We start from the raw sequence: 11,640 nt of genomic DNA, 5'->3' as shown, positions 1-11,640 counted from the left end.
AGACCATTGGACCTTGCTTTCTTTCAAGCACAAGGTGCTGCAAGATTTCCAAGGGTCCCTAAAGTTTGGTAAGGCAACAATTTCGGTGGGTCTCAGTTGGCATTGTCCCATCCATTTGTTTGTGCATGCATTGCGCTCTCTGCCGATTGTGGAAACACCGACAATGTTTGTTTGCAAATAAGTTGAAGTAGATGCAATGGACACCATTCTAGGTGTCAATTGGGGCTATGTTGACGGTTTGCATGATGGTGAACGTTACAAGTGCAATGTGTCCCCCACACAACTTTGCCTTTGATATTTGAAGGCAAGGTGCACCTTGTATGCACGGTTTAGCTACGAAAGGTGGATGCACAAACCTGGCAAATGGATACCCTTGCAGCTGATGGCCGAAGAGGTTCAATCCTTTGAAATTCGTGTCTGCATGCCCAATAATGAGGTGGAGGTGGTTGCAGTGAACCCGCATTGGACTCTAATCAATCTTCGGGAACATTTTGTCATAATGGGGTACGAGGATGTCGGCAATGCAAGTTTCAAACTGGAACAACGCAAGGTCTGCTTTGTGCTTGATTAGCTACCTTTTCTTAATTTTTATGGGTATTTGTATCTTGATTTCCCATTTTTTGGTGTGTAGACTGGAAGGCGGATGGAGGCCACTATACTTGTTTACAAAGATTGGGCTACATATGAAGTCATCTTGTCTAAGTGAATTGGCTTGTAACTTTACTCTTTATGTATTGGATATTTTATTGAAGATTTTGAAAATTTTTAGGGTTTTGTACTTGATTTTTAAGGTGTTGTGTAATTTTATTTTTAAAACGCATTTTTTTAATTTTTTTCAAGATGGAATATGTCTATAAAAGGGGGACCACCTCCTCATTTTACCATTTTCATCCCAGCATTGCAGAGAGACCTAGCATACCCAGTTACGCAAAGAGAAAGCATGGATGCAACTAGTGCTTTAGATGCATCCATTAGTGAGGTTGGGCATGCAAATTGCCCTGAGCTTCATGCATTTTTCACAACCCAACCCAATTTGGAAACCACCTTGACCCTCCACTCTCAATCTCTTGAGCACATCACTTCATACATTTCCACGTGCATGGGGAGATTCATTGTTGAGTTACCAAAACGACAAGGGAAATGGGTCCCCGAGGGCCTTTTGCACCGCATCTACAAAGGGGACAAGCCATTTCATCAGCGGCTTGCACGCTTTGCCACCATAGCACAACCCGCCGGACAATATGTGCGGCTTGAAGATGATGATGTGCGAGCAATGCATAAGGGGAAGCTCGGAAACACATTTTTCTTTGTCCAGGCCATAATGATCTTCCTCCTTTACGAGTGCCCAGCAGGCCCTGACATAGTGCTACCATACTTGCAGATCGGCGGGGTCCTGGCGGATGCGAAGGACCACAAGCCCACGCCCATTGACACATCCGCAGAGGAGAGGACGCTTGCCTTGACCTACCCTATAGGGATTCATGGCCTCTTGAAGGCCTCTCCATCTGTCGGTTCGTCCCCGGGGCCGCCAGAAGGAACCAACACTCGGGATGCCATCCCTGAGGTAGAGATTACCCGTTTCTCCTCCATTGTGGTGGGTGGGGAGGAGTTTGTGTTTTTACATGATCTGGAGAAATCCTTTGAGATTCGCATGGATGAGTGTTTCACCATCCTCGATGCCCATGGCAAGTTTGAGGTTGATATCCCCCCCAACCATGATGATGATCTCCTACTGCCCATGGGGAATACTCTGGCGGACACAGTGGCGATCGCAGAAGCTGAGGTGGAAGCAACCGAGCAAGCCAAGGTCTCAAAGGAGGAGTTTGTGACCGTGCAAGACATGTGTTTGGCTAAACGCACAAGAGTAGACTCACCATCACCTGCTACAACACCTGTTTTGCTTGATCCAAAGGGGAATTCAAGTGTGGAACTTTACTTGCACCCGAATGCTGATGAGGAGGATCGTAGACAAGAGGTATAGATGCTCACTTAAATTCGATTGTTACAATTGATTTTGTTAATGTTATAACTAATTTTTTTCCATATTTCTGACAAATTCTATGTTTTGCAGGATGTTTTCGAGGTTGACGCCTGGGCGCAACGGTCAGGGGGGAGGAGGACGCCGTTTGGACCTCAAGCGGCACTTGCTCACTACCTCGGCACACTTCCGATTGGTGACGTGGTGTTTGTGCATGCCAGTTACTCCCCCAATGGACGCTACAATATTTTTTCCCTCCATTCACTCTCCAAGGCCTTGTGCTTACCAACCCTTGCCCAATCGGCCAACCTTGTAGTGCTTGTAAAGAAAGATTTTGCAATATCCACTTCCGGCGTCAACTTTTGCGGGCGCCTCATCGCCCATGTCGGCATGAACCAAGTTGTAGGGGTTAATGACACCCAAGAAATTACAATCACTTTGCTTAACAACGAGCCACCCCAAAAGGCCAAGTGCCAAAAAATTGTAATTCGAAAGATCCTAAAGCAAAATCCGGATATCATGTAAAGCGTTGATTTCCTTAATGAATCTACTTTTTGGTGTCTATGACTCTCTCTTACTTGCAAGCTTTTGAATTTGTTATATGTTTGGCTTCCAATGTGTTTATGAGAAGCACCTGTGCTTAGTGAATCATGTAGTTTTTGATGCATGCTGGGCTGGAAAGCATGCTGGCTAGCCAACTTGCATTAAATCATGGGGAAAGTTATTGATATGCCTACAAAAGGGCTTGGGAGGCCCCAAAATGGGCTGCCACAAGGGCATGCATTTGGGTCTTCCAGAAGCATATGGAAGGGGCAAATGCGCGCCCTTGTGGCAACCCATTTTGGAGCATCTTAAGCCCTTATAAAGGCTTATCAATACCTTTCCCCATCAATTAAGACAAAATGGCTAACCAACATTCAATCCAACCATAAATCCTTTCATAACCAAGCTGCTGTACAAGCCCATATAAATTTCAGTTGCAAAACCAAAAGTAATTACATGTATGCTTCAAAAAATCTATGTTACATTGACTTAGTGGGGCATGCACTTCCTAATGCATTGAGGCTAGTTGAAGCATTGAAGCAAGGGAAATATTCTGAATGCAGGGCAAAACATCCTGGAAAGCTTTGGAAAGGGCTTGGAATGCCCTAAGAATGGCTGCCACAAGGGCGCGCATTTGGTCCCTTCATCTGCCTGTGGAAGCACCAAATGCGCGCCCTTGTGGCAACCATTTTGGGGGCATTCCAAGCCCTTTCCAAGGCTTTCCAGAAACTTTTACCATGCATTCAAGATATTTGGGTTGCATCAGTGCTTCACATAGCTTGGATGTATCAGGAACTGCATGCTTGACTTAGCCAAGGTGCTTAATGTAGGCAAGTTTTCCCAATGCCAAGCTTTAAGCTACATGCATACAAAAGAAGGTAGAAAAAACATGGACTATTGCTACATTGCATGGTACACAATTAAAGCAATACAATGCACAAAGAGTGGAGTATACAATCACAAGACGCTTATATTCAAATTCTTTGCAATCTTGGAAGTTTCGTATATACAAAAAAGGTTTGATGACTAATTACAAGCTAATGCTCATGGCGCAAACGGCAAGCAAGCTGCATATCCTTGGGCATAATCGTTACACACTTTCCATGGATGGTACATAGGTTCGCATCCTTGAATATGCTAGTTAGATATTGCTCTGCTACCTCTTGGACTGCCTCTATGGCCACGACGCCCATCCGAAACTCAGTTTTGTACATTTGCAAAACCTCCCTGCAAAGCCTTGCAAAAGGGGCCCTCCGAATCAAGAGCTCGATGCTCTTCTAATAGTGGAAAATCTCCACAAATGCATGGCTACGCTTTCGTACCTTCTGAGGTTGACGGGGAGGTGCATTTGTTGCACGAGTTGGGGCAGCTTGCTTCCTCTTCTTGTAGACAATGCTCTTTCTCTTTTTTGGCCGCACAGGCACCTCCAACACCTCATATTCCAATTCCACCCACTCTTCATCTGATTCGTGCTCTTCACTATTGAGCGGATGTGATGGTGTGGGTCCACTCCCTTTAGGGAGTGTCTTACCCCCAGTAGACATGTGAGTGGCATAAGTTTGTATTTTGACGCCAACCCATGGGGGATCATCATCCGTTTGCGTCTCTTCGAAAGCTTCCGACCGCTATTTTTGGTTATTTCTTTCTTTGCCTTGGTCACTCTCATTCTCCGTGTTGCCCTCAGAATCGTTGGAGTCCGCTAAATCGACAACAAGGTGATTCTTCCTTCTCTCTTTTCCTACTGTAGAGGAAAAGGACTGACCATGTTGATTTCCCGGGGAGGTCACCTAATAAAAATGTAACCTATCACGTGAGTTCAACAGAAGGGTATTTAAAGTTCTTAAAACTTACAGAAATACATATACATAAGGGAATTATTTTTTCAAATTTGAAAAAAACTTACAGATTTTAAAAGAAAAGGGTACATTATAATCCTAACAAAATTCACAGATAAGGGGTTTTACAAACATGTCTTTAACGCACGTGATATGGTAGTTTTACCAATAGTGAACCCCCCGAGGTTGATTTGAAGCACCAGCTTCTTCTGTGTGGAGCTCACCTTGAATTTGTGAAGTTCCAGCTTCTTTTGCTGTAGCTGGGATTTGTTGGCCATTCGAGCCCTCTGGATATGCAATCCTTGCCGTTTATTTTGTTCTTGCCATGGTAGCACCTAGTATGGAAAATGACAAAATGAGCGCCTTCAACCTTTAAATAGGGGTTTTTGGGATTTGGGCCCTTTCACACTATGCGGCCAATTAAGTGAAAAACTCAAATAAACCAATTGAATTTAACAAGTAAACTTGGATCATGCAGATGGCTGACGCAACACCCAAATGCTGCCATTTCGATACTTAGTTGCACGCCAAGCCTCATGGCCCAGAGCCGCTCGCGAGTGTTTCCACTTCTCAGATGCTGCAGTACGGGAGGCCTTGCGTAACGGCTTTGCTAACATCGACTCTCTTGCCTTCTCAATAGTGCAAGCTCTCCCAAAGGTGTTCCTAAAAAACCAGTTAAACATCTCTTGGATGTAGTTGGAGTGTGAACCACCACTACCATGCCGAGTATTCTTAAAGTAGACTCCTTTTGCTTGATAGTGGGACTTCTCCATGCCTTGTGTACTCTATATATCAAGCGAACCATAGCGGTCCATGTAGTATGCACCATGCGCATAGAGAATGTGCTAAAACAACCAAAAAGGAGATAAGCCAATAGAAAGGTTGCATTTTCAAACATTGCATATCTATTAAGTCTGTTAAAACAAACCATGTAGTGTGTAATCTTGCTTTCAGACCATCCTTCCTTAGCGGCCTTTGTGAACTCATAAAGCACCTTCTTGAACTCATCTCGCTGCTCAACGATGGTGCTTGAAAGATTCATCAATTGCACAACCTTTTGAAAGGATGACCATACTAGCTTGCGTTGGTTAGCAACCTCCACATTGGGATCTTTGTCTGTCGTGCATGAACACAAATCTTTCTAGAACTCCCACCGCTTCTCACTTGCTAGATCGACACTTGCCTTGTGTACCTGCATTGGAGACTTTGACATCTTCTTGAAAAATCGACGTGCCTTGGCTCCATTCATGGAAACCTTCTGTGCCACCTCATATGTCTTCTCCCTACAAGTCTCTGCTACAATGTTCACCCTTGATTGGTGACATCCAATCTCTTTAAGGAGCGTCTCCACCCCCTGCAAGGAGTCTTTCGATCGTTCAAAGAGCTTCATTGTGAAAGCATAATCAATGTGATGCTTTAGCATCCTATCAAATATTCGCATAAACGCATGCAATGTACAAAAGTGAACATTGTTGAGGGAGAAGGGAATTATGGGGTTCCACCCAGGATCTTTGCTATCCCTATTGGGCACCTCTCTCATATCACATGAAAGAACGGAAGTTTGCCACTCCCTATTTATATGATCATCATTATCTTCGTCCTGACCTTCCACTTGAGTTGCTCAACTTGTCTTGTGCCCTTTCACACAAAATGGCCAGGGAAGTAAAGAATTTTCACTTGTTTGCATCCAAGCATGCACTTTATGGTCTTTAGATCACCACCTAAATTCCATTCAGCATCAAACTCCCCATGCCCTGGAACCATGAGCTTCTCACCGTTTATTTGAGCTTTAATGACCTCTGTGACCCATGGAATTCTACTAAAAATCCATGCAAGGACTTCATGTGTCTCTTTCGGAACTTCAATTGCACCAAGCCACCATATATCCTTCTCTGATTGCATGTCTTCTTTGTCCAAACATACTCTTGAGGTAGGTGCAGGAAAATCCCTGGAGACCTACCACATGAAAAGCTTGCTGGGACATTGGTCACGTCGTCAAGAGGCATTGTAGGATGGAGAGATGGGTGTGTAGGTGCAGCAGCAAGTGCAGGTGCAGGTGCAAGGGAGATAGGTGTAGGAGAGGAGCTTAGATTAGGAGGGAGGGTGGTCAATTTTGGGGGGAATTTCTTAAAAGTTTTGGAGGGAGTCAAAAATGCTGAATTATGAGTAAAGTTTTTATATGTATATATGTTGGGGCCACTTTTTAGGGGGAAATAAATTTTTTTTGAAAGTTTTTGAAAAAAGTCACTTTTTTGACCTCTTTGACCCACGGATTTGATTAGGTGGCATGGGAGAGTTAAGAGGCCACTTACAAGTTGGCCAAAAAGCTAGAGAGAGAAGATAGCATTCTCCCCCCACCCCCCCTACTTTTCAAATGGTTTTACCCCTCCCCCCCCCCCCCCCCCCCCCCCCCCCCCTACCTTTTTAGGGGTCAAAGGTGGAGGAGACCCTACCAAAGCAGCCCCATTCAAAGCCTTTGTCCCCCTTGATCTTGGCAGGCTTCCTTGAAATTAGGGATTCTTACAAGGCCCATGGAGAGTCCATATTTTTCCTAATGCATGTCTCAAGAAGAATGGATGACTCATACATGTATAAATCAAAGTTCTACTGATGCAAAAGAAATGGATCAATATGTAAAGTCACTTCTACATATGTGCAATAGTGCCGGAATGCTCATTGCAAATGGTGTATCTTTATGACAAGGCACCAATGACTTTACATGTAGAAAGCACAATGGTGATAGCGTGATTGGCTATATGTTGTTTTCGGAAGCCACTCTAGAATGCATACAATGTATTTCACTTGGTGAATGGAATCCGAAATTTGATCATAGGATATTATGCATTGACCTCAAGGGTAAAAGACCCAAGCATATAGCCTCCAATCATGATGTGAATCATTCGTACCTACATCTAGACTTCAAACAAGCACTTATATATGCTGATATGGTGGACCAAATGTTAAGCATGACAGAGCATCAAGAGAGCCCAACATTAGAATGCAAGTGGAAAGTTTTCAAAGAAGTAATTTTCTCTTGTGCGAAGGAATGCTTTTCAGTGAAACACATGTCTTGAAAAAGGTCTAAGAAGGGTAGCACCAAGAAGAAATGGTTTGACATGGAATGTAGTCAAGATCGAAAACACTTGTTGCTAAGGTTGGATACAAGCAAAGACAAGGAAGCTTACTTGGAACGTTCACACATATATAAAGAAATTGTTCAAAAAAAGAGAAGAAGGTGGGAAGTCAAAAAACAACTTCTTTTAGCGCAAGAGAAAGCACATGCATGTAGCAAGTTTTGGCAAAATCTAAAAGGCAAGCGTGTTGAGAGCTTTGATGACTTAACTCTTCAGGATATGTATACGCATTGCAAGAACTTCTACAAGCAACCCAATGTTGATAAAATGAAGTGTTGTAGCTCCCTTCCGTTTATGCCTCCCTTCTTTACCATTCCAGATGTATGCCGCGCGCTTGAGAAACTTGCTACTCGCAAGGCGGGGGACCTTCAAGGTGTCAAGACTGAGATTATTAAATGGACAAGTGTTAACCCTCACGGCACACGGACACCCTATGATCTATAAACGTTGTATTATTTAGAGTCAGGTACCGGGCTTGTCGGACCAATAGGAACAGGGTAAGAGTGATCGCCGATGAGAGGCGCACTCTAACTGGAATATTCAAGGAGTTAGTTGGCTAAGATTGGGCGCCCAAGTGTGAATGGGGTGAGCTCATATAAAAGCCAAATAAACCTAATTTTTACTCATTCTCTCATTTGTGCAATAGAAGAGTGCTCTTGCTCCATCTCCATCTCCATCTTCTTCTTCTTCACCTCCTTGTGTGTGTGTGAGTGAGAGAGAGAGAGAGAGAGAGAGAGAGAGAGAGAGGGAGAGTGTGTGTGCGATCGAGCATTACCAAGGCACGGCGGCGGCGAGGCGGTTGAGCGCGGCACGACTGCAGCTTCTTCTTCATTGCGGCGAGGAATCCACCACGAAGGCGAGCGTAGAGCGGTGAGTGACACACCCTTTGCTCTCTTGAGCTTGCTAGTTTAGGCTTGTTGTGTGCTTGGAGCCATTTGTGGCTCGCACACGGTGTATCGGCAAGTCCCTTGCTTCGACAGTCCGGCAAGGAGCGCACATTTTTGGCGCCGCTGCCGGGGAAATGCCCTACACTAAGCTCGGTTAAGCACTTTACGCTTTCTTGTGGTGCAATTTCTATCATAGGAAAGGCAAGGAATGAGTGTGTGTAGTTATGTGGAGATTTTTTTATTTTTTTTTTTGCGTTTTCTGCGTTTTTTGGTTTGCACTGCAGATAGCATTTCTTGCGTTTTTGCATTTTCTGCATTTTCTGTGTTTTCACTGCACAGTTCTGTCAAGTTTCAATTTCTGTAATTTTTGCATTTTTTGTGTTTTCTGGTTTGTGCACAGTTAGGCGCACAGTTAGTTAATTAAGCAGGTTAGTAATTAGGTGAACCACTGATTAGCAGGTTAGTAGGTAGGTGGGACAGTAAATAGTTAGGTGAGGTCAACGCGCACCAAAACGCGTACCAAATAATATCTCCAAAAACAAAATTGAAAAAAAAAATTCGAAAAAAAAAACACGTGAGTGAGGGGGACGTTAAATTTTCCAAAAATAAAAAACGTGAGTTATAAAAACGGACGGGTTGGTTTGTATAAAAGATAGATCGGTATCGGGATCAGTAGCCCAAGCCCAAGCCCAAGCCCGAGCCCAGGCCCAAGCCTCAGTCCTCAGTCTTATGATATATACTAGACTCACTCTTATATATATACCCTACTCCCTCAAGAGGGAATGAGAGCATGTGGGACAAGTCCTCCACTCTCCTCCCTTCTCTTCCCACTTGCACCCTTAGACTTTCTATTTGGAGCCTAGTTCCCCAGCTAGGAAAAGACTGTTTCGGGCTTTTTTGGAGCAAAATAGAACCAAACGGTGGGCTGTAAAGCACAATGCGTCCCTCCTAGCGATACGCTCGTTTCGAGCTATCACACGGCCCATTCCACGACACGCTCTAAAAAATCTAGCAAAAACACAAACAAAAAACACGCAAAAAACTAGTCACAAGGCCTCCTAGAGCAGCTTTTTGACACCTTAGGGTATCAAACGCACATGCACTTACGCTCTGGGCGGGTGCTAGAACACGAGAATATTGAGGGTGCCTCTGTTCATACGGACACCCATTACCTATCCACGATAGGCTCTAGACCCTCAGCGGGGACACAAGGTGGCACCACCCAAGACCCTAAAATAGCCGCTAGTGATTCCTCCTCCGACTCAGAAATCATGGAAGCATACCCTACCCAAAACACTGAGAGAGAAGGCCATGCACCTCCCTAAGCTCCACAGCCTAGTACTAGTATGTTTAGCCGTTTCATGGAAACATTAGGTAGAGCTACTCGCTCGGAACCTGATGCAAATGAAGCACACGAAGGGGGTGGGGAAGTGGACTCTCCTTTCACATCGCACGTGGACCCCACACCCCCAAAGAGTGTCCATGTGGATATCCTACCAACTTCTTACCAAGAAGGACCTGCTGAGCTACCTCCTTCAGAAGTTCCCTCTAGAGTACCGTTGGTGACAAGTAAAACCACAGGGAGCAACATTGCTTCTACCTCACAAGAAACCGTTAACAAGTCGACTCTAGAAGGATTGTTCATTAATGATCATTGGACATACGACCTCCACACTGAGGTGTTGACGGATCTACACTCTGGCCACGCCTACCATGTAGGATGGATAGAGATTGTACAATCCACCTCTAGTGCCACGAGCATCGAAGATCAACAGAAAATGATCTGTAACGTTATCCATGGCATTATTCAATCGGAAAGCCAAAACCGAGGGGTAAATATACTCTCAACTGGCCCCATGATATTTCTGGATACGAGCAAGGCTCAACAACCTACTCTATCACAAATGGAGACTCCTCTAATGAGTCCCATGGACCCATCTTACGTCATTTCACCTGGGGTCTCTATGCAATCTGAGCCTCCGAGCGAAAACTTTAGCTTCCCTAACTTGGCTCAACCCTCTATTAAGGAAAACACAGTGCTCACTCCAGGGATAGGCCTGATAGAGAATGTACCGATGACATCTACGGTTAGCGCAGTGCCACTACCTAGTGTCGTAGTACCTAATATGGGGCCTCGACCGTATGTGCCTTTAGCCCCTTATGCACACATGGCCCCCACACCTCCAATTGTACCACTTGTTTATGCTCCTCGAGTGCCTCTCCTTAGCCCTTATCCGAGTGGACCTATGCCCGGTTATGTTCCATATCCTGCATCATCCACACATATGCCAAGACCGGTACCCGTCCCTCTCCACATATGATTCCAAGAGTACCTCCACCGGCCCTGCCTCCTCACATAGGTGACTTGGCAGCGTTTGCTCAAACCATAGGTCGATCTATCGCGGAAAATATGTGTCATTCATCTGATAGAGAGCCTAGAAGTAAGGCAGTACAAATTGCCAAACTCACTCAAAAATTCAATGGGGACGAAGATGCTAGAAAACACATTGAATTGTTTGAACAAGTATGTGATTCCTTAGGGGAACGCAACGAACTACATAAGTGCAATGCCTTAAGCTTGACATTAAGTGGGAAGGCTGGAGATTGGTATAGAACCCTAAGGGTGGACGAGAAAACAATCTACCCTACCCTTCGAAGGTTGTTTCTAAAGGAGTACATACGAGAAGGTGTGCTTTGGGGTGTAGCATCTCAGCTACAGAAGGCCGAACGTAAGGAAGGAGAGCCAGTAAGGGACTTCATTAGTCGTCTAAAGCACTTAAACTCTCGCTGCCCTGTAAATGAGCGCTTCAACAATAACCAACTGCTTGATCGATTCATTCGAGGGTTGAGGAATGAAGGAATCTATAATGGACTAGTGATTAGAGGTTTCACAACCTGGGAAGATGTCACTGCCAATGCAATCCAATTAGAGGACAACTTGATGATAGCAGGCATGAGGGTGTCTACTGACACGAGATCCACTAGCTCACAAGCCATTGGGTATGAACCCATGACTGCAAAGCTCATTGCCAATGAGCCAAAGGTATTTGAGACATTCTTGACAGACCTCACCAAGGCAATCCAAGAGTCTCTTAAGGATAATCGACCCCCTCAAAATAGTCACATGTATACAAGAAGGGAGCAACAATGGTGTTCCATTTGCTTGGGTCCACATAGCACTAGTGAGTGCCCTACGTTTAGAGTAAAATTTAATGGAACTTGCAACGCATGTGGTAGGTATGGTCACCAGGCTAAGGATTGTT

General features: G+C 44.7%; 1 protein-coding gene across 1 annotated transcript; it reads left to right on the top strand.

Moving 5' to 3' along the window:
* The first annotated feature begins 940 nt into the window (after positions 1–940).
* On the top strand, positions 941–2,503 carry LOC147438769 (uncharacterized). The gene is made up of 3 exons (XM_086483926.1): positions 941–979; positions 1,382–1,975; positions 2,072–2,503. Exons 1-3 carry the CDS (start codon positions 941–943, stop codon positions 2,501–2,503), a joined length of 1,065 nt encoding a protein of 354 aa, XP_086340052.1.
* The last annotated feature ends 9,137 nt before the right edge of the window (positions 2,504–11,640 follow it).

The sequence above is a fragment of the Adiantum capillus-veneris genome, chromosome 16, assembly GCF_014529385.1.
Source record: "Adiantum capillus-veneris isolate H3 chromosome 16, ASM1452938v2, whole genome shotgun sequence".
Classification (NCBI taxonomy): Eukaryota; Viridiplantae; Streptophyta; class Polypodiopsida; order Polypodiales; family Pteridaceae; genus Adiantum; species Adiantum capillus-veneris.
The sequence above is the reverse complement of the archived record's forward strand: the minus strand, read 5'-3'. Positions and strand labels throughout refer to the sequence as shown.

Bases quoted from the DNA above. Each gene is read 5' to 3' on its own strand.
- LOC147438769 (XM_086483926.1), top strand. From the start codon at position 941: ATGGATGCAACTAGTGCTTTAGATGCATCCATTAGTGAG. The intron at 980-1,381 runs GTTGGGCATGCA...CCATACTTGCAG, and splicing joins TAGATGCATCCATTAGTGAG to ATCGGCGGGGTCCTGGCGGA. The intron at 1,976-2,071 runs GTATAGATGCTC...TATGTTTTGCAG, and splicing joins AGGAGGATCGTAGACAAGAG to GATGTTTTCGAGGTTGACGC.